This window comes from Saccoglossus kowalevskii, chromosome 15, assembly GCF_978046115.1.
Source record: "Saccoglossus kowalevskii chromosome 15, keSacKowa6.1, whole genome shotgun sequence".
In the NCBI taxonomy this organism is placed as follows: domain Eukaryota; kingdom Metazoa; phylum Hemichordata; class Enteropneusta; family Harrimaniidae; genus Saccoglossus; species Saccoglossus kowalevskii.
Genome location: NC_140655.1, coordinates 12,974,111 through 12,997,701, shown reverse-complemented (window position 1 = coordinate 12,997,701; position 23,591 = coordinate 12,974,111). Strand labels below are relative to the sequence as shown.

Genomic DNA, 23,591 nt, shown 5'->3' with positions numbered 1-23,591 from the left:
AGGGATCCAGGAAGTCAGCCAGATTACGATACCGTCAGAATATTCATAGAGATAGAGGGATAAGTGGACTGTGCTTTAACTTTCTATTCAACAACAACACATTTCATCTCTATTGCTGCTTTAATTTTAGGCAGCTTTTCACCGATCGATCACACCAAGTTTGTACGTTCATGAACACACGTGACGTGATTTGCACCTAATTATGTGAAAATGTGTCCGGGTAAACCATTCATTATACCCCACTCACGCGTAGTTCAAATTCCCCTTCAATACCGGGACTTGGACACACGGGGAAACGTGGCCTTGGAAGACTGAATAAAACATATCCCAACGTCCCTTGCGCACAATATCTAACACCAAATCAGTATACACGAAAAGAGAGCCAAGATAGTGGAAGTGTACAGACCTGTAAGAGCGTGGTAGGTATCATTCCTTCTCTAATTTTTAAAGACATTACATGTACCAGAATATTTCAGAAGATACTTCGTAGATCTATCAGTACACAGTCCCATTACAGAGAGACTATGATTGGTAATGTCACAATCTCTCAGTGCTTGGAGTTAGTGGCATTACTACTTAATCTGAAATTACATGTACTAGTAAGTTTTGTGGATGACGTCACATGAATAAAAGTACGTCGGAGTTATGGTTTATTAGACCGAATACAAGTTGCATTGATGACAGGGGATGATTGCAACAACAAAAGTGCCAGCCGATATATTCTAGTAAAATAGTATGGCCGCAGCCTTCAGTTTACTAGTATTCTCTGCAATCTGGTTAGCAATAATGAAACTAACGCCCTCGGCGAACACATAATAGCATACTTGCAAAAATACAGCTTGTCGATGGATTATGTTAATCAGGTCCGTAGTTGCATTACATTTACAAATGAAACGGGCCCGAGGTTGCGATTTTATTTATTTACCATGCCATGGAACTCTGCGATTGTACGTATGTGCCCATATTATGTAACGACGGCGAGGTTAGATCACGACATTGTCCTGAAGGTCCCTGGACAAGGCGTCGCCTTGGTGACCACGCTGTGCTGCACTGCTTTTGTTTTTTTCAAACAATGACTTTGGCTTTGTTCGTTCTGTTGGGGGCGACCACCGAACTCGGTCAGATTTCTACTCGGCCAGTGACCGATCACGGCCAGTGACCGTACTCGGCCAGCATATATGTTAATGGTTTGTCAAAGGGTGTCGATCTCAGTGATACAACAGCGAGCGCTGTATTACAGACTGCCAGAGTCATATCACAATAAAATGTAAAGGGTGTTGATTTCAGTGATGCCTATCGTGCTTTGTTAATAAAAAAAAGGGTTGTCGATTTCAGTGACGCAACAGCGAGCGCTGTATTACAGACTGCCAGAGTCATATCACAATAAAATATAAAAAAATGTACGGGCGTCAAAGGGTGTCGATTTCAGTGATGCTTAAAAAATAAAATATGGCCACAAGAGTTATCGGTTTCAGTGACGCAGTGCTTTATGGTTACAAAAACGTTGGGGTTTGTGTAACCACGGTTAGTAACCGTGGTGTAACCCTCATGGTTAATTAACACATCGTTCAAGGTGTGATTCTTTTGTTAGACTCTTGTTATTGTTTCCGTGCCACAAGCGGCAGCAACGGTGTTCTTTATGTAAAAAATAAATACTGCACGGACGGCAAGGGTTGAATCAAGAATGGTGAGAGGCATGTAGTAATTTTCAGTGGAAATGAAAAACAAGAGTTTTGAAACTATGCCATTGTCGCATACGACTTGTTTACCACTTCCGTGTGACTGAGAATGTTCTAGAACCGTACTGTGTCTGCATGTATGTAAATGTGTTGAGATGGGCGTAGTGCGAGTGGTTAGTGCTAGTAGCACTAATCCAAAAAAGTACTAGATCTAGTGGTAAAAATGGCACTAGATCTAGCGCAAAAATGGCACTAGATCTAGTGCTAAAATGTGCACAGTGCGAGTGGCATCGTTATCGCATTGTCAACGACGTCGAATAATGGGAGGGGCATCAACAACCACTTCATATGCAAACTACAAACAGTATAAAACATCGGCAATATCTGTGAGATATCCATAATAATACTTTCTTTATATAATACCGGATTCTGCTGTAAATTCGCTCATCAGAAAAATCGTCCTGGGGATTTCACGGCTGGTGGGCGCTTATTTGGGGTTCAAAATTTCAAAAAACAATCATCAAATATTTTGGGGGGACTTATTTTCATTGAAGTATCCAACTACGCAGACTTTCAACGCCGTTAGTTGGGCCACCCAAGACGAAAGAAACTATTTCAGAATTAACAATAATTAATAATTCTTGCTGAATTAAAAAGTAGACTGCCTGAAATGTCATTACAGTGTCGCCCAGTGTTATTTTTCAAATACATTTGTTTTTATTTTATTGGTAACGAAAGAATATTTTAAACGAAGTTTCATATAAAAACAAACACAACTGCATTGCGTAGTAGCAAACGATCAGTTGCGTAATCCGATCATGCTGCGTTTGACAATTGTTGATTATTACTCAGTAGTGATTATAATAACGCACAAAAAATAAATTCGTTGAATTGTTATGAAATTCAAATAAAATTCAACTTAGTTTCATCGTAAGCAAATGATTCCGATCGCATATAAACGCTCGATGCTGTATGGTATCCGCCATGTTTCTCTTGCATGAGTTGAGGTCAAATCGCTAATTAACCAATCAAAATGCTGAATGATGCCAACGTGTTCAAATCACCATAGCTCATTTAAATATGTTAATGTTATTGAACGCAACGCGGAGAGATTTACCGATGTTGTAGTACGATCTTTTGGCTTGGATTTTGATAGGGAAATGGCATGATTTTTTTTTTCAAATCTAAAAATAGTTGTTTTCAAAAGATGAACTGAGCATTAGAAGAATAATTTAACATTGTTTACAGTGATAACAGCTCTTTGTCCAAACGAGGCTTACCCATTTACACTAGTCACAATAAACACGCTCTTGAATAAAGCTGTGAAGGGTTAAAATACGCATTTCACAACCGGAAATTCAACAGACGAACTTGTTACTTCACAGATTTTACATGTTTTAATTATTAGCAACTGTAACAAGAACAAGATTTCGAGAGTCTACAGCAAAAAATCCTAAGGACTCCTAACAAATATCATTGCAGAGAAAGTGTCTAGACATATATTATATGGTCACGTTAAAAAATCGGCGAGGTATATCATATTCCGCTAACTGGTTACTTGTGTAAGCAATCGCAAACTATCATCGACATCAAAGATGAGCTAGACAATGTCCATATCAGGATTAACTTGTGTTGAAACAAAAGGAAATAAGCCAGGCTTTATAAATGGTCACTTGAGATGCGTCGTGGACCCTTTAGTACCTCCATGCTCCGAATATTACCGAATGCTTGAGATTAGCGTAATCCATTGTAAAAAGGGGCTAAGAGCTAACGAGACCAATGTTTGTGAACGAATATTGACAAACGATCACAGGGTAAAGCTAAAACAATAGCGTCGTGGCTTTTTCCCGTTAGTACCGCCATGGTACAATGTAACAACAGAATTGCGTGAATCCACTTTTACCATTGGTTGATTATGTCCGCAAAGGTCAATGTCATGACAACCAGGCAACGGTTCATTATTTTCTGTCTAGTTCCCAGCGGTACTGAGCAACATGTCCATTCACAGGTCGCCGTACACACAAAATCCGCCGAGCTTTACAGGGACCCGGGACTTAGACTAGCAGTATACACATTTTTTATTTAGTTCATACATGCCATCATAATTTCATTTACGAAGATCTATTTTCATTGAGTGTGGCGCCGACCAGAAATAAAACGGCACGTCAGCGATTTAAAAAAAAAAAATCAACGCTGAATTCCACCATTTACATACAAGTTACAAGTTTACATACGCCGAAGTTGAAAACACAAACTTCCACACAATACCATTTCATACAGTGTATCCATGGTGTATCTATTCACAATTTGTAAAAATTGCGAAGTTCGACCTGCAGTTTCACTGACCATGGAGCTAGTTTCCCGGCCGATCGCGTTGTTTCAAAGGTCTATTAGTTACGATACACGTGGACAATGACATTCATGTACATACTCAGTTTTCCCACTGTAGCACATTTCCAATAAATGAAAGATACAACAACTTTACGTAAATATTAATTTATTTTCAGACAATTACGGGATGTCTCGACGTCGTTGACAACGCGATATCAATGCCACTCGCACTATGTACATTTTAGTACTAGATCTAGTGCCGTTTTAGCACTAGATCTAGTGCCATTTTAGTACTAGATCTAGTGCCATTTTAGCACTAGATCTAGTACTTTTTCGGATTAGTGCTACTAGCACTAACCACTCGCACTATGTCCATTTCGACACTTTTACATACCTCGTGTCTGGGTGGAATTTTTAGAAACTGGTTGAATAGGTAATAGAACACTGTAGGAGGCAATAGAAGGTAATGGAACATTCTAGAAATTTGTAGTAAGTTCCAGACTCATTATGTATGCTGATGTAATGGTCTATTTATAGACAGTGTGGGTATATATAGGGGAGTTGTTCAGCACTGAGATCAGATCGGAGATCTCGTTGAATTGTGTTGGAGTATCTAGTATCTAGTTATTGGAGTAGTGGAGTTTTATCGCGTTATTGTACTTGATGTTTGCAGAGTATAATAATACCAGTACCAGTTGAAACCTAATCTGTTGGCTCCGTGTTCGTATTTTATCATCGCCGCCAGGGAAGTCTTTCTGTTACTGTTGCCATTTTGGTATTTGAACCATCACACCTGTACTATATCAATTACGGTAATATTACGTTGCGTGTGACAGCCATGTTATTGTATATACAAACCGGTAGGCGGTAGGCTGTTGGCAATCCACTCAAACAAGCAACATGTTGCCATGACGATCCGGTCCTGGTTTGGACGATCCAAAACAGATTTGGTATGAATTATATTCGATATGCATTCATATCTAATGTTAATATATTAAATGCACAACGAATGTATGACTATCTTACTCACAGCTTATTTTTCGACTTTTGCAGGGCATTTTCACGATTTAACACCCTATTTTACACAATGCAGCAGATGTTTTTTTTATTTACTCGCCACCGCCTTTGTACTAGACACCATATGGTCCCAAGTGATTGACACTGTGCAGTGGACATGTGTGGCTCGCAGGCAGATAACTAGAATACACATCTAATACAAATCTGTTTCAGTCAGAGCTCAAATGCTCATTTGTGGTTTGTCGCGTGATGAATTGAGAACGTTGAACGAAAGAGGAAAAGAGTGAAGCAGTTTATGTAGGCAGACAAAATACTAGTAGTCTGTATTGGTCTATCAGTGAATAAACAAATAAACTGTTTCTTTGCTCGTTGTGCTTCTGGTTGTTGAGCAATACATTTCAGGGTCCGCATTTTTGTGGTTTGTTAGGATGTGTTTTCATGGGGAATTATGTGAATAAATTAAGAACTGAAGTCGGAATGGCCCGACTTCTTGTACTTTATACGCTAAATTGCAAACAATGACCTTTCGGTTGGCGGCAGATCATTGTTTAAAGAAAAAAATTCACGGCAGTTTATTTGGCTTGCTTTTTAATTGAGTAATTAGACAATGAAGATGGTATTATATATCCAACATGTTATATATTTTCTGAAAGCTTATTATACAAACTTTGTAAAACTTGTCTTTATTTTAAATATCCAGAATGAGTTTTTGATTTTGGGTCAAAAATATGCTTTTTTGGACAAAAGTGGTTTAAAAAAAATTAGCTTAAAAACTTCAAGTCCGTTTGTGGGTAAACTTACATCACTGGATACCTTGGTATACTACTAATTCAAATGCGTCCACTCATCTCTCTAACGGCTTTCAAAGTCGCACAGCATGACCTCAAAGTTCACTCTTTTCTATTTTTGCATAATTTATATATCCATGTTAATTGCGGACTTGTTATTTTTGTTCCACTCGCCGTAATAAACTGTCCGGACGCATTTTGAAGGGGGAACACCTTGTCAATAATGTGTGAAATTTTCGAGGCAATTGGCCAAAGCGTCTATCAGCTATTTTAAATTAAAACCCGAGAATTCACCAAAAATAGAAGACGAGAAAAAGGCTAATTTGCATATTTGCGCGTTAAACCGGGAATTACTGCTTTGTCATACTTTGTCATACTTTCTAGACTATTGAAATTGAAAGTTAATGTATAGACATAGACATTTTATGTAAAATCGTTGGACCAGAACAACTGCTCTTGAATATATAAATCAGAAACACGTCATTCATACCAGTGTTTTGGTGGGGTCGGTAAAAACACGTGTCAATGCCCAGTAAACATTACGTCATCTCATGAATTATTAAACAGGGGGCGGTCCTAGGAAGGTGACCTTTTATCACGATCAAAACATCATGGCTTCTCTTCGATGTATTTTCAATAAAAAATCTACGAGTATTTCAGAGCATGTGGTTTACCATGAAGAGTACAAAGTGGGATATTAAATTATTTATCCTCGATGATTTTTATGTAGTATTGAGAACCAACTCCAGGAAGCGAACGCACAATAATGAATAATCGCGTAATCCTAGAATCGAAACGCGAGGCACAGAAGTTTTGTTCAGCGTTTCCAATCCCATTTTTCCCACTGCAACATATTTGTTAAAAGAAATATTTGAATTCTGTTCGTTTTTTAAGGAGGCAATTTTTTTTTATTTTTTCCGATTTTGGTAACGCCTTATTCAGGGATTTTCTAAGACAGTCGCAGGCAATCAGCGCACGGATGTACGTACAAAACATGCTTTTGTACTACCGGCGACGGTCGCCTGCAAGAAGAGAGCTCCAGCTCCTAACGTAAAAGTTTAAAAATTTCGACCAGCTTTAAATAATTTGTGTTGGAAATTTGACATGTTTTAAGAGTGCAAAATTAAGGTGCATTTTCGAGCGGTCGAATTTTTCTGAATAGAAATCAGCAAATGAAAAAAATAGGAGTGCTAAACAGTGTGTTTGTTAGTTTAAAAAAAAATGGAATGTCCGTCAAATTGACGTAAACTTCCCCATTTTTCACGGAAAAAGCAAAGGTCGTGGCCGAGTTGCAGGCTAAAAAACTCAAAAATCAAAACAAAATCATCAATCAGTAAGTATTATGACAAGGAAAACAAAACATCAGACGCGGAGAAGCGGTCAGCGCGTCAAAAGAGTTGTTAATGTATCAAGTTACCTCTCTCTGTGATTTATTTTTCATTGAAATTATTTGCTTGTTTTCAATTAATTTTAGCGTACCTCTGCAATTTAATTTAGCATTGTCAGTTGTTTGCTTCATTGAATTAAACGGAGTTCGTCCGGTTGCAAACAAAGCTGTCTCGCACCACCTAGCAAAACTTGCGAATGATCGGAAAGTTTGTATCTCCCCGACCCAGTGCAATATATCCGGTTAGAATCAAAGCTCACGTGTCCCTTATTTTAGGGACCAGATTCTGCCGTAAATTCGGGATGGGATTTAGAAAAAAATAAAATAGGACTTTTAAGGTGTATTTTGGCGTCATTTTTGGACATTTCAATCATTCCTGATGCCTAAAATAGAGTCTAAGTTTTACCGTAGTCATTGACGCCTATTCAAGAGTATGATGTTTATTGTGACTAGCGTGAATGGGTAAGCTTCGTTTCAACAATGAGCTGTTATCACTGTAAACAATGTTAAATTATTCTTCACATGCTCAGTTTATTTTTTGAGAACAATTATTTAAAAATAAAATCTCTCAGTCAATCAGAAACTCGGATTCACGCCTTCAGGGAAAGTCACGTTTGGACGCTCACATCGATTTTGTTTTTCGTTCGGCGGGCTGATGCCTTCAGTGTAGCTTTTGCCTCTTCCGACATAGAAATCATCTGAATCTTCTTTCTACCTCTCTTTCTTTTCACACCACGCATAATGTAATGATAAAAATTAGGAAAAAAACGCTGAGGAAATATAATGTTTGGTTTGCTAGCGAGCGATAACTGATTTGAGAATAATTGCACATGCGCGTGAATTGAATGAACTATGACCCATACAATCTCGATTTGCATATTGTCAATCAAAGGTCCTGTTATTTGATTACTCATGCAAATTAGGCAATTGGACATAAACATTGCCACGTGTGAGTGTTTTTTATTTTTAATCAGAAAATAACCAGCAATTTTAACGGTGTTCAAATTTTCACAGAATGTTCTTTAGATAAAAATCTATATAAAAAACGAAAAAAAATATTTTTGATTGAAATTCACAAATAAACTGCATCTCCACCTTAAAGAAGGTGTTAACAACATGAATAGAAGTGAGTACGTAATTGATGATACCGCCTGTACTAAACTTAGACATGTCGCTTTCGAGGCATAGTTTGCAATAGAAAAGGTTACAACAAATAAATAAAATAAAACAAACTAAAATTGTCACTGGGGTTGGTGTCTTTTTTCAAAATATTTCTTTCCGGGTACCTCGCCACAGGGAGTGTTAGACCACTGTTGTTTAGCAAGGCTATGAATTGTGTCTTTGGTGACAAAGTTTTGGATTTTGGTTTTTGCCATTCCAAAAAGGACATTTCTTTCTTTTTTAAATGTGGCGCAATCGTTATTCGAAATAACAGTTTTCACTGTTTTCATATTTCCATGTATATTATCAATTTGTGTCATGTTTTTTTTTCAACTTTATGGTCACAAAAACATTGGAGTTCGCGTGATCGGTGCGTAAAATACTTCATAGCTACAAGCGTGGGCATACTAACTTGTAATCGACAGACATGAAGAAACACCTCGTGCGAGGCGCGATTAATGTTAGCAGCTTTCCTTTGTTTTAATGTGACTGGTGGCATACGACAGGGGAGCTCTTCTTTAACAAGTCGGTCAAAGGTGTGACCACGTGTAGTTATCAACAGTATTTCCATTGTGATTTTTATGCCAAATATGTCCATTCTTTTATTGAAACACACAACTTATTACTGCTGGTTTATATTTTATGGTTTGCGTCGATCTCTCAAGATACGCACAAACACAAGCACTCATGATATTGCCAGGTTGTCCCGTGACTTTCAACAACTAAAATAGAGTTTCCCCTATGTACAACAACTTGTACCTTATAAGCGCGGCGTAATTGCACTTATTTACCAATAACTCAAATCTTACAAGAACGATGTATTTGCACTTATTTACGAACAACTCGAATCTTACAAGAACGATGTATTTGCTCTTATTCACCAATAACTCGTACCTTACAAGAACGGTGTATTTGCATTTATTTACTAATAACTCGTATCTTACAAGAACGATGTATTTGCATTTATTTACCAATAACTCGTATCTTACAAGAACGGTGTATTTGCATCTATTTACCAATAACTCAAATCTTACAAGAAAGATGTATTTACATTTATTTAACAATAACTCGTATCTTACAAGAACGGTTTATTTGCATCTATTTACCAATAACTCAAATCTTTCAAGAAAGATGTATTTACATTTATTTACCAATAACTCGTATCTTATAAGGACGGCGTATTTACATTTATTTACCAATAACTCGTAACTTACAAGAACGATGTATTTGCATTTATTTACCAATAACTCGTATCTTACAAGAACGGTGTATTTGCATTTATTTACCAATAACTCGTATCTTACAAGAACGGTGTATTTGCATCTATTTACCAATAACTCAAATCTTACAAGAACGGTGTATTTGCATTTATTTACCAATAACTCATATCTTACAAGAACGGCGTATTTGCATTTATTTACCAATTGCAGTGTTCAAATTGGTCTGTACTTTTCCCAAATAAAACTATTTTTTTGAAAGTAACAAGTCGTGTAAAGGTGTTTTCATTCCTAGCAGAATTTGGCAAAGAATTATGCTTATGGCTATCAGCCGCTAGAGGGCGCAGCCATGGCTGTGAACGTTCCAATAAAACCGGGACGCTTTGCCAAAATGTTTTTGTTATTCCTTGGAGGTATCTTATTAAATCCACGGTTTTTTCCAGCGATTAACCGTTATAATGTTCTTATTATTTTTATTTTCATTCATATATACTGCTCCCCCAGCTACAGACAATATATATGTGTGAGTGTAATCACACTGGGTGAGAAAAATGGTATAGATGATGTAATAATCTGGTAGTAACCGCGTTGTGTTTTTAAATATATAAGCAATGTATACATAGCTTGGTTCCGCGCATGAAGCATTGTAGCCTTTTGCTGTTTGCCAAGCACAGTGACAAGTTAAAAATAAAGAACTTTTGGTGAGTAAATCTTGCATAAATCCTGTTTAATAAACAACTACCCACTACAAAGCCATCCGTGAATCGATCTAAAACACTACTGCCTTAGTTCATTTAAACACACCATGGGTTAGGGCCGATTGTGAATCACACTTGTAGCCTTGTCAAATGGTTTATTATCACGGTGACATCAGTCAAGACGCATGTGAATCGTACTCAAGCATAGTCCATTATTATATATACTAGTAGTTTATTTTACCGTAACATAGAGTTTATCTATAACAGAAGTGATTTATTAAATGCAACTCGTAAATCTTCACAATATTTTGTAATGGATCTGAAAAATAAAATGCATTACGGATCACACAATAAAATGTTGCGCCATACAAAGCTGCTACAAATTGAAACATTAGTTTTAGTGTTTTTACATAGCAGAGCTTTTTCTTTAAAAACTTGCGTCACTGAAATCGACAACAGTCGGGGAAACAGGAGCAATTCTTTTTTGTGCGTTGTGTTGTTACACAGCGTAGCCAGACGTTCGCCGATGTGATGTCTGTGATTCCGATGTAATGTCTGTGTTTTTTCTTTGAAAAGAAAATTTACGTCACTGAAATCGACAATGTTCAGCCAATGTTGAAATCAACAACTTGAACACGTCGGGGAACCAGTAGCGTTTGTGTGTGTATGTAAACTTGCGTTGTTGAAATCGACAACAAAACAGTCACGGGAGTTAGTCAAAAACAGTCAGTGAAACGGATGCGTCACTGGGTGTGTTGTGTAGCGTATAACATCTGGAAATAAAATGCCGCCACGACTACAGACGTGAAAGAAGGTGACAATTGTTGACCAATGACCAGTTTACACCTCGACATTCACAACTGGCCGAGTTGTGCATTTTTTTCTTGGCCGAGTTGAAATCTGGCCGACATACTCATCTCGTTATTGCAATTGACAGTGCCGCTTGTAGTGTGATTTCTCTTCTCGTCGTTGGGACCCGTCCTTCGTTTGGGTCTCCATAATTAGATGTGTAACGAATTGAAAAACAATGTAGCATATAACTGCCGCTCTCGAAAAAATAATGTTGTAATATACTACATAACATACACAGACACACTCCATATAACCTCAGACTAGTAATACTAGTTTGAGCTATAGCATTTAAAAGTTACTACGTCTCCAGACCCCGCCTACATACTGTAAAATGGTTAATTATTCACTGGGTTTTAATTTTGCTTATTTCGCTGACTGGAAAATGCGCTAAATAAAAACCCAGTGAATATGTAAAATTTAGCATAGAACACATTATCGAAATAATAAAACCATGAATTTAAAACCCACTGATTATGCGTGAAATGGTAAATCAGTGAAGTTTTAAACCCAGTGAAAATTAGTCATTTTACAGTAGTCGTAACGTTGATATATATTCAGTGATCACTAAATTGCACCTGTTGAAAAATCACGCCTCTTTGACTCACTAAATAAAAACATCAGACAATAGTGTCATTTCGTGTTTATTTTCATGACGAAAGTCGTGACCATAAAGCTAAAAATCATGCAGCTTTTTTCATGTTTGCTCTATAGTTTACCTTTATACTAAAAGCTGCCTTTTTGTACCTCACCGTAGAGAATCGTACAGTGGTTATTTTACAAGAAAGAAACAAATGTATACGCAACAGTGGAAGACAATTAGATAATTTATTATCATTGTAGCGTGACACCTATCAATGAAGCAGCATGAGTGCGCCCTCAACTAATTTGTCGTTTAATTTTGATTACTATGAGTTGCCTTGGTAATACAATTTCCCTATGGGCCGCTCTCTCTAGGGCTCATACCACTAATTGAATTTCCATAGACGACAATGTTAACATATGACGAGATTGCTATATGAAAATGACGAAGAAAGTTGAAAATATGGCTCATAAATGGGAAATCAACATGCCAGTAATCAACCATATGAAAAAAACTAACATGTTGGCCAGCTCAAACTCTTGCAAATCTCAGGTAAACAAGACACACCTACTGTATTTGGATTGCACCAAGAGAAATCACTGGAAAAACACCAAGATTAGAACATCCATTAACACACAGAATAAACCCACAGGTACACAGCCGCTAAGTAGTAAACAAAAGACCACATGTTGGTCTCACCTCTGACCCAGGTGATTACGCCCTCAATCAGGGAGCACCTGAGAAAAATAATATTTAAAAAATTTCATTGGTTCTTGCTGGGCATTTAAATTGAGCAGCCATTGGTTAATTAGTGGCATGAGACCTCTCATGAATGGGGTGAATGGGGTCATAGAAGCACTCTGTCACTAGAGGGCGCGAATCGGTGTAAAAGAGTACTAATAATTCATTTTCTTTATAGATATTCCTCGCAATGGCATTATCAATCTCAACTTTATTGGTCTTGGCTTTCGTCGACTCCTACTTCGTTATTGTCCTGGCGTCTATCGACACAGTCACCATAACTGAAACAACCACCACAGTGAACTGGACGACACCTACTGAAGTCACGTCAGAAAACATTACAGGTTATACATTGACATACGACTCAACGACAATTAACATCAACAGTTCATTGGTTACGTCATACCACGTGACCGGTTTGTCATCAGGAACGTTGTACTCAGTATGTTACGTCATTAACATGAGTGATGGTTCTACTGGCGACGAAAGCTGCGTCAGTTTTTACACGACATACGACCCTTTGAATATCTACGCCGTCATCGCTCTCGGCATCTCCGGTGGAATTCTCGTTATGCTGCTCATCGCCAAGGGGCTAGAATTTGTCATTGATCCCGATAAAGTGCTTGAAGGGGAGTACAAGAATGCAAAACAACGACAACTTGAACTGAAACACAGAGGTAACAAAGTTGATTTAATGGACGACAACAGTAACGAGCCAAAGATGTTCGAAGAAGAGACCACTATTAACGAAGAATTGAAACGCGCCGACTTGGTTTAGTTAATATAGCTGAAATGTTTTGACTTTTTCAGGGAATTTCCACATAAATTTACAAATTGCGCCAAATTGAATCCGCGAACCAAAGTTTTGACAATCTTTTTCATTGTAGAAGATACATTTTCAACTTAAGTTTGGCGATATACCGACGTGTGACAACGTTCAGATTTATTACATACTCTGTTATTATTTGTCATGGCACAATGCTATCCGTTCTTTTATCAATACTGTGATGGCTAATTTGCATAATGTTTAGAACATTATTTTATACAATTAAAAATAACATCTTGAAGTTCTAGCTTGGAATTTCTGTTGTCAGGCATGTTACATTATGCTTATGTGACGTTATAGCGAACGAGTGACTGACTTCCATATATGTTCGTACCCACCCCGCTCGCCCTATGCTACACGAGAAAACACGAGTCCAAGATGACGTCAGACGAGTGACGAATACCGGAAGGGGTAAACAATGCGCAATGTTCATTCCAAGCCGCGACAAAATGTAATCGCCAAACACTTTATTTGCGATTTGTTTCAATGATGGTCGTTGTAAGTCTGAAAAAAGTTGTCGAGTTTATACTTGGCAATCGCGAATGAGTAAACAGCAAGAAAGTAATTGTCTGTTTCATTGTCACTCCGATCATGGAGCTCCATGCTCCGATCACGGTTGTCTTGTTTCAGTAACTGTGTTCCGATAAAAAATAGAAAGTAGAAACGAAAGATGCATATTTATAGAAAATAAACCTATAAAGTCTATAAACTCGAACAAAAATGTAACCATGTTTCCAACATTCGCCTGTTTTCACCATGGGTTTACGCTAACACTTAATCGCAGAACTGCCAAGTTGAGACTCGTGACGTCTTCGTGGGTTTAATATACACTCATCTTCGGTACGAAGTGGTATCACGTGATATGCTCATGATGTGTCCCGGCTAATAAAACAAAATATTTTATTTATTTCACCAATTCGTCAACGAATAGCAAAGTACTAGTAGTGGGGAAAAATGATCGGCCCACACTTTGTTGGTGGTAAATACTGACCAGAAAAAAAAACTTGATATGTTTTACTGGTTGTCGGGAACCAGTCGTTACCGCAGGAGATCGCGAGCAAGTGCTGATCGATATTGTTTTTAATATGTTCACATGCTGGTTGACAAAATGTAAATACCAGTATACGTTAATGTAACAGTGTAACTGCTATAATTTATTCATTTTCATCATTAATCCATGCCCCCCCCCCCATGATTGGCGGCTTCTGTACATTATCACTGTTATCATAACTATTGTTTTAATGCACATTTTATACTTTGCACCTGAAAAAATTACAATTTTGACACTAATAACCTATTTTATATACACGTTTTGGACGCGAACAGTGATTTAGTGTGAGCAACTTTGACAGTAATCCTAGTTGAATCATTAACAGCCGATAGTTATCCTAGGTTTCCGCCACCACCGCAACCTAAAAACAAAAAGAGTAAAACATGAGTTTGCAAAATGAAATCATTTATCAATTAAAGCGCCAAGTTTGAAAGTTAAGTGTTTTAATATGTACCCAATGTCAGGTCAATAATATGTACCCACTGTCAGGTCAATAATATGCACATATTGTCAGGTCAATAATATGTACCCAATGTCAGGTCAATAATATGCACCCACTGTCAGGTCAATAATATGCCCCCACTGTCAGGTCAATAATATGCACCCACTGTCAGATCAATAATATACACCTACTGTCATGTCAATTATATGTACCCGTTGTGAGGTCAATAAAGTGCATCTACTGGCAAGTCAGTATTATGTACCCACTGTCTGGTCATTAATATGTAGCCACTGTGAGGTCAATGATAGATACCCACTGTCAGGTCAATAATATGTACCCACTGTCAGGTCAATAATATGCACCCACTGTCAGGTCAATATTATGTACCCACTGTCATGTCAAAAATATACACCCACTGTCAGGTCAATAATATGTACTGACTATCAGGTCAATAATATGCACCCACTGTCAGGTCAATAATATGTACCCACTGTCAGGTCAATAATATGTACCCACTGTCAGATCAATAATATGTACCCACTGTCAGATCAATAATATGTACCCACTATCAGGTCAATAATATGTACCCACTGTCAGGTCAATAATATGCACCCACTGTCAGGTCAATATTATGTACCCACTGTCATGTCAAAAATATACACCTACTGTCATGTCAATTATATGTACCCGTTGTGAGGTCAATAAAATGCATCTACTGGCAGGTCAGTATTATGTACCCACTGTCAGGTCAATAATATGCACATACTGTCAGGTCAATAATATGTACCTACTGTCAGTTCAATATTATGTCCCCACTGTCAGATCAATAATATGCACATACTGTCAGGTCAATACTATGTCCCCACTGTCAGATCAATAATATGCACATACTGTCAGGTCAATATTATGTACCCACTGTCAGATCAATAAAATGCACCTACTGTCAGGTCAATAATATGTACCCGTTGTGAGGTCAATAAAATGCATCTACTGGCAGGTCAGTATTATGTACCCACTGTCTGGTCATTAATATACACCCACTGTCAGGTCAATAATATGTACTGACTATCAGGTCAATAATATGCACCCACTGTCCGAAAAAAAGACAAATCAGAACAAAACAAGGGTCAAAACAGATTAAGTAATATTACGCATAATAGTCATTTTCATTTCTGTCGTAAAAACAACATTGAGATAGAATAATCCGATACAATTGTGACATAGAAAGGCTTTCATTAAAATACAAAATAAAAGCTTTACCCTAGAAATCGACATATCTGTTTGAACTGACCCACCCAAACTGAAATAATTGTCGAACTCAACACGTCATTTGCATTGCCTGACCTGTAGTATTATTAACACGCCGTTATTTTTCTCGACATACTCCAAACATACAGCGAACTATGATTTAAATATTCATGAGTAAACGGCATGAAAACAAATGGCCAAGCAGCGCTTGTTTTAGATTAGTTGGTTCCCTGCGCGCTGATTGGTCAAGGTATTATGATGTATGGCATCATCAAATCAAAAAGTAGCTTCAAAGCGCATGCAACAGTTGTAAACACTGTTCATCTGTGGAGTCTTCGAAATAGGCTGAATTTTATTGAAACAGGTCTTGTCATGCATGCATTTCAACATAATATGCAAATTTAATGACGTCATTCAAATGTACACGTTCTTTATGGAATACGCTACACCAGTCTGTAGCATTTTCTGACCTTTACTTATTAAACAAATTCTAAATAATTAAATACAACATTGCCTTGACCCATTTGTCTAAATTTGTGTGCACGTTACAATATATTAGCTGATACACTGTGTTTCGTATATTGTATATTACTGAAAACTGAGAAAATATATTTTTCTAAATCTGTATATATATATTACATGTATATTACATGCGTTGTGTACGTCTCATATCGAGTCTCGTATCGAACAGAACGCGGCGTGATGACCACTGCCCTTCAAGTACAACAATTAAAAAATGAAGTTTGCAGGACAAACCAAAGCAAAACATAGCCTTATTTAAAATTAAGTATATTTTTTAGAAGTTATATCACTAACAAAAAATATATAATATATAGATTGTGAAATGTGAAATTCAACAAAAAACATGTTTAGATTCTTTGATCTCGCCCTTCATTAACTCGACTATTCTGACTTCCTTCTCTCCCGCTTCTCTATAAGATGTGGTTACTTTCTCTTTGTGCCACACATACCGACCTGTGTTTTTGTTCTTTTAGGATAAAATGTATCAATTTTCCCAGAGCACTTTTCCATGAGGTTAAATTGGTTAACGCATGCGCAGAACATAAAATAATTACCAAGTTAAATCAAAACATTTACAAATGTAAAAAAAAAAACTCTGATTGTAATTGTGGGTATTATTACGTACCTGAATTTTGAATTTCACAGATGTATCCTTTTTTATTAGAACAATAAGCATCGTCAAAATTCCATTTAGGCGTTTGTGGAGATGGTGGCTGTTCCCTATATTAGGATAAAACACTATTTATTCAATTAAATGCAACCGGCGAATTCGTAATACTATCAAACAAATGGAACATGCTTGTCCAATGCCGAAAATACTGTGCAACCTGAACGTGTTATTTGTTATCACTGCGAACTTAAACAAGAGTTGGCAGAGCCATCTCGATGCTGAGAAAATAAGAGTATTTGAAGGTGTGTTTTTGAGCAATGGATTGGCGAACAGGCAAGACTGAAATAAATGATGACATAAAAATCAGTGAATTAAGAAGATTTTTATCAGAAAATAATTTACTCCAGAAAAACAATTTTCTTGGTACATTCCTACATTCTTGCATATTACATGAGGGGTTCAGACACTCTCCAAGCGGAACAATTTTCTTGGACTAATAACAAAGCTGGTCAACCCTTTCCCAGCAAAAACTCGACAACAATGAGCTTCAATGTTGTTTCACAACTGTTTGTGATGATCGACAACTGTGTATATTTTTTAGACTTGGACTTGAGAACGAGTAATCGAACAGGAAACACGGCAATTTGCCGAGATTGATATAGCGAAAAATTGAACAGCGCAAACTACTAGTATCGAATCACATTTGAAACGGTATGTTATATAGACATTTACTAATTTTCAAGCACACATTCCATTAGTCTAAAAACTGTCATTAACATGGGATCAATGTGAACAGAAGCAGATCAACACGGATATTTGCTACATACTAGACTGTTGTGACTCCAACTGTCTATACACACTCCCAAAAAGAATGTGACATCATGTAAGTTTTTTTTTCGCACTGGTGGCAATGGAATATTTACTTAGACCAGACTTTTATTATGCCTTGTTTCGCGAACCCGCCGAATGAACAGGAGCCAAAAATGAAATGAGAATAACATTTTAAGCGTAATTTCTCGCGCCCGCCGCATAGCAAACCCAAGTTGCATTTTCGTGGGAGTATGATGATCAAAGTACCAACGTCTCGCGCAGATGAGAAACAAGGTTATACATGGAATAAAGTTTATTTCATTTCTTCTCTCCGATCAACGGTCTCATTTACAATTCTTTGAGAATCACACAAATCTAATGGAAAAAAGAAATAATTTTATTTTTGTTCCTCCCTCTTAAAAAAAATTGCCTTATAAAATCCAGAGAAACAAGGAATAAAAAAGTCTGGCCTAACAACTCCAGTAGAGAGAGAACATGAACCTTATAATACACATAGGAAATATATCATATTATATACCATGTATATTCATAAGCTGCTGTGAACACTACTTACCACAGCTGAACACAATCCTGACCATTTGGATCTTTTTTCATGCTGTTATTTGGCTGCTGTCTTCCTCTCTCACTAGACCATCCGGCATCGTATGTCAATTCAATCCCTCCCGTCCCAACAAACGTGTAGGTTCCTTCATTATCGATATCATTAAGCCCAAACCAATATCCCTTGCCTGCCGAGTTCATTAAATTGCCAACACTATTAAGATGTGACCTGATTTTCTCATGAGTGCTCTCGCTGTTGATAAACGCTAACCGCCCTCCAAGGAATTCACACTCTTCTCGTGCCGAATCCCATGTCTTTTTTATCTTGAAAAACTTGTAAAGTGTGTCTCCATCGCATAAATCTGAAGACGGAACATATAAATTTGATCAAGACCTCCAGTCATTTAGAATATTTGATTTCAATTCTTGTAGAAAAATGTTTGCTACTTTACAACAGAAAACATATTCTTCGCAATTGGTGTAATAGATCATAGCAAGTCACGTGACGTTGCTGACAACGAGAACTCGGTGGCCATTTGTAAATAGTCCTTTGAATTTCTAAACATTGTTTTAAAAATACTAGTAAACTAACCATTGAAACCCGTAATATTTATGTGAACTTTTGCATAGACTACTTTACATTGACAATATTTGCAACGTTCAACTCATTGATTGATTAAATGTAAATCGAGAACATTAACCAAATTCTTTTAATTTTTACACATTGTAAATATATCAACCCGTCCACGCGTCAAATGCCGTAACTGTTATTGTATGATATTCACAAGACCATTTATAACTCAACTAATGAATTCAAGTGATGAAAATTACTGTTTGGCAATATACATGTTGAAACTTTAAGATCGTTCATATTTTGTTATACTTCCATGAAACAACAAGATAGCAGGAACACGTTAATTTATATGCAATTTGAGACTTGTACCAACATAACAATTAACATAGGAAATATTGCTGTTCTTTCGTATTAACCATTATCCTGTCAGTCCCGTGTACTTTCACATTGACTTGACCAGAAATGGCTTAAAATGCACTGTTGAATTGAAGGTTTATACACTTACCAGTCGCTGCTGCATTCTGTACAAAAAAGAAGAAAATAAATAAGTCAATGTTTACCATGTATTGACATAATGTCAAATTATATCAACAGTAAAATATGCAATTTAAGTCAATGACATATTCTGCGCATGTCTGACTGTAAAACTATTATCTACTTGAGAAAACATAAAATGGCCGCGTTTGTGGAACCAAATAAACACATTCATATGAATGTCGGTAACTAGTGATAATAAACCGAGTGTTCCCCAGATGATTCGCCAATACTATTGGAATTATTGTATAAATTATCTTGAATATACATACCACGAGACTTGATAAGTGCAACACGCACGCCATGATCACTAGACGTATGCAAATATTGTGTCTCATTTCAGCTGACGTATATACACGTGGACAGACCCCTGGAATTAAGAAATGGAGATAACCAATGTTGTCACATTAATATTCATATCTATATTAAAATCAATCAAAATAAAACCAATTTCAGATATACACTTTGGATAGAGCGATGTAAATTCACGAGTCCAAACATGGCATGGTTTAACAGTGACTTATGTTTAACATCGGAACAAATGATAAATGACGAAAGCCATGTAACATACATTGTATAACGACGTAATGTGATCATAGCGACTGAAAACAAGAATTGGTTCGAGATCTTATTGTCACTGTAGATTGGCGCGTTGAACGATTCTAGGGGAAACATTTCCACATAATTATTTACATTTGAAAAATTGTGTATGTTTGAAAAGTCAATGTTATTGTTTAAAAAACAACTTCGGATATAGCTTTCAAATGTTGGTTCAAAAACCGAGACAGAAATAGTAACAACTTAGTATTAACATATATTAGTATACCTGGGATATAATTGGTGTTGTTTCACATAGACAAATTGAGCGATAATCGACGGTTATTTAATTATTAATAAAAACAATATATTAGGTATTTTAAACATGTAATCATGAAATGTATATATAAATATTGGATACAACATCTACATTTCGCATTTATATCGAACTGTAGCGACAATCGTCATATTGCACTGAATCTGGTGATAAAATACAGAATACTACATCGATACATGACAATCACATGACTGAGATATTAAACTTGACATTGACAAAATGTTCTCATATGTTGTTTAAAGATAGACCGCACGTAACTAAAGCGTAGTTACTGTTGTACGCAAAATGCGTACTCCATGACAACAATTGGTATGCCACTATTACCCCACTCCGCATATATTTATTCAATACAACGGACCTTTAACGCTCTCACATGTCCAAGTATTGTATTAAAACAAACTCACCTCATCAGTAATAACGACCAATATACATTGCAATCAAATCGACACTGTTACAATACATATTTGGTGTACACTATATGCTTAGTAATTGTAGCATCCACGGTCTGGAAAGTGCAACAAATACGTTGCATTCGAACTTCGTCCACAATAGAACGGGAATGATTGTACATTCACTACCAAAATATATTAAATTGAATTGTTGCTATAAAGCTTGTCTCTTTGACGTTTCCATGGTAAAAAAAACTCGGTTGAAAATGTCGCCGTGCCCATTTCATGGTTGAAAACATGGTATAGAAGCAGTTATAAGATTAACAAATTGTGATATTAGTTTCTCGGTGGTTATTAATAACACACACGTAAACGCAATTTACAATTGTAGTCGATGTATTTACCCTAATTACATGTCAGTATTTAAAATATATCGATTATAGTAGTTTAAGCCAAATAAATACAGAAAATAAACATTTGACATAGCCCCTGCTATATACTTCCTGATTGAAAATCGTATAGTATTTACTCCTTGAAAGGTTTAGTTCAGTGCCGAGGATATGGGGTGAGGGTTGATAATTCGAGAGTTTGTCGAGGATCACAGCCAGCAAAAATGACCGTATAAACGCGTTTAGCTCGAGCCGACTCCAATAATCCTTGAAAACCGATAGGCCTGAACTCCGACATGTCCCGACGTTTAAATTACAACCCCGTGTGAAGGGCACTACTTCAACTGGGTTTGAAAAACTAACTTCCGACCACAAGTATATAACCGTAATATAATTGGTGAGAGGGACAATAGTTCAGCGTCGATATCATGCTATTTTTAAGCGTCATATTACTCATTTACTCACTTAACATTTAAGATAACATGAATTTGTACTTGTGTGGTGATAATCGGCACGTCAACACTAACCGCATGTCACATGTAGACATTTGGCACAGCAACGAGAAGACAAATACATTAAATTAAACCCAATTCTCCAGTAAGAGTATAAACACATGAAAAAGTCATATTTATACTTACTGGAGCTCGGTAATGAAGGCTTGAAGCGAAGATCCTTCTGTCGTTTCAACGTAGCGTCAGTAGCGTTCTTGTGTCGATCGGGCGCTTTTAACAGTACGACCACACGGCGTCATAAAATTATGAACCGTTGCCGTCGGCGGCGATCAAATCAAAATCAAACCGAGTCACTGAATAGAACCATTTAACGCATTCACGACTGGTTTAAGTGACTACATACAATTTACAACCCAACCGTATGGTGACGAAAGAGAGCTATGAGATTACATATATTTCATATCAACGCCTCATTCACTTTGACAAGCAAGATAATTTACGCGAGGTCGTTAACAAAACAACCACAATCGTATGGTTTTCATATTGTGTGCATTGATGATGCAGTCTCGTCAAGTTAGTATAATTAGCGTTTTAACGAGAATTCTTCAAGATGGGGGCAATGAATATTTCCCCTAATTACTGATGTAACGAATTATTTAACCCTTCTTTCAGACAACTATCCAATATGACATAAATTACAACAAGATTTACACACGCACGTGATTTTAGTATGTACAAATATAACAGCGTCAAATTTAGTATTTTCTACGTTTCAATCTATAAATGTAGTTTCTACTTATAGATTTAGTATACTACATGTATAATCTTGCATGTGTAACGTAGTGTTGTGGGCACAAACCGTCTTATTGTTTGGTGTTAACATTATAATGTCAGAATGAACAAGTGTTATAATTTGTTTAAACTTTTCAGAATATTAGGAACAAACACACAAACAGACATCAGACATATATAGACCTAGATAAAAGCCAAGTCAAATGTTACGATTTCACTTCTTAGTTTTTTAATGGATCCTTTAATATCTCCATATTCGCAGTACGATTTAGATCAACACGACGATTGCTATGTAGCTGTGACTGTGCTGTGAATCTCGGGCAAACGTATAAGGATATTACACGGAGCCTTATAGCCTATCTGGGCAGCAAAAAATATTAATAAATGCGTGATGTGATGCCTTGTAGAGTAAATGAGCCGTGCTCTAAAAAAATAGTAATGTTACGGATTAATGTTACTTCATGTTACATATTAAGCACACGAACAATCATTTTATGGCGTAATTCTGAAAAAAACCACACTTTTTAATACAATGTCTACATGAAGCTCTATGACCGTAGCGCAAAAGGAAATGTTCGCCTATTTCAGTTGAAAGCAGGATTTACAACTACTGTGTGTCATTCACGTTGAAGACCCACGTCTAAACATGAAAAGGCGAGTATATTTAAAACGGCTTGCATAATAAAATACACGCCCTTGGCCATTAGGAACCTTCGAAATGCTGGTATAAAATATGTCAGCTTAGATCATCGGAAGTATAATCTACCTTCTTCCTTCAATAAAGCATTACTTGTAAATATTAGTTTAAATAACAGTAAATGTGCTTTTGTCACCATAACGTATGTGATAACAGTCACTAATGTAAGCTAAATCTGATCTCCATTCTACTGTTCCGATAACGAAATACCACTCAAATATCTTCGCACGTGTAGCATGAGAATCTATACCAAATCATGTAGACAAGAAAGTTCACCTGAGAATAGAACTAAGTATACAAGGGTTAACAACTAGCATAAACCTTCTTGTTTATATAAATGAAAGGGGAAACGCAAAATGTTATTTCACA

The 23,591-nt window shown here is 36.7% G+C and overlaps 2 protein-coding genes across 2 annotated transcripts; one reads left to right on the top strand and one right to left on the bottom strand.

Annotated features, from left to right (window-relative positions):
* Positions 1–369: 369 nt before the first annotated feature.
* Positions 370–13,532, top strand: LOC144355883 (uncharacterized). The gene is made up of 2 exons (XM_085508298.1): positions 370–419; positions 12,630–13,532. The coding sequence occupies exon 2, from the start codon at positions 12,642–12,644 to the stop codon at positions 13,227–13,229; it is 588 nt and encodes a 195-aa protein (XP_085364424.1). The 5' UTR covers positions 370–419; positions 12,630–12,641; the 3' UTR covers positions 13,230–13,532.
* An 868-nt stretch (positions 13,533–14,400) lies between these two features.
* Positions 14,401–21,997, bottom strand: LOC102803695 (salivary C-type lectin 1-like). Its single transcript, XM_006818874.3, has 6 exons — positions 21,920–21,997; positions 19,902–19,999; positions 19,601–19,616; positions 18,535–18,883; positions 17,166–17,260; positions 14,401–14,689 (listed from the first exon to the last, which is right to left on the bottom strand). Exons 2-6 carry the CDS (start codon positions 19,965–19,967, stop codon positions 14,661–14,663), a joined length of 555 nt encoding a protein of 184 aa, XP_006818937.2. The 5' UTR covers positions 19,968–19,999; positions 21,920–21,997; the 3' UTR covers positions 14,401–14,660.
* Positions 21,998–23,591: the final 1,594 nt, after the last annotated feature.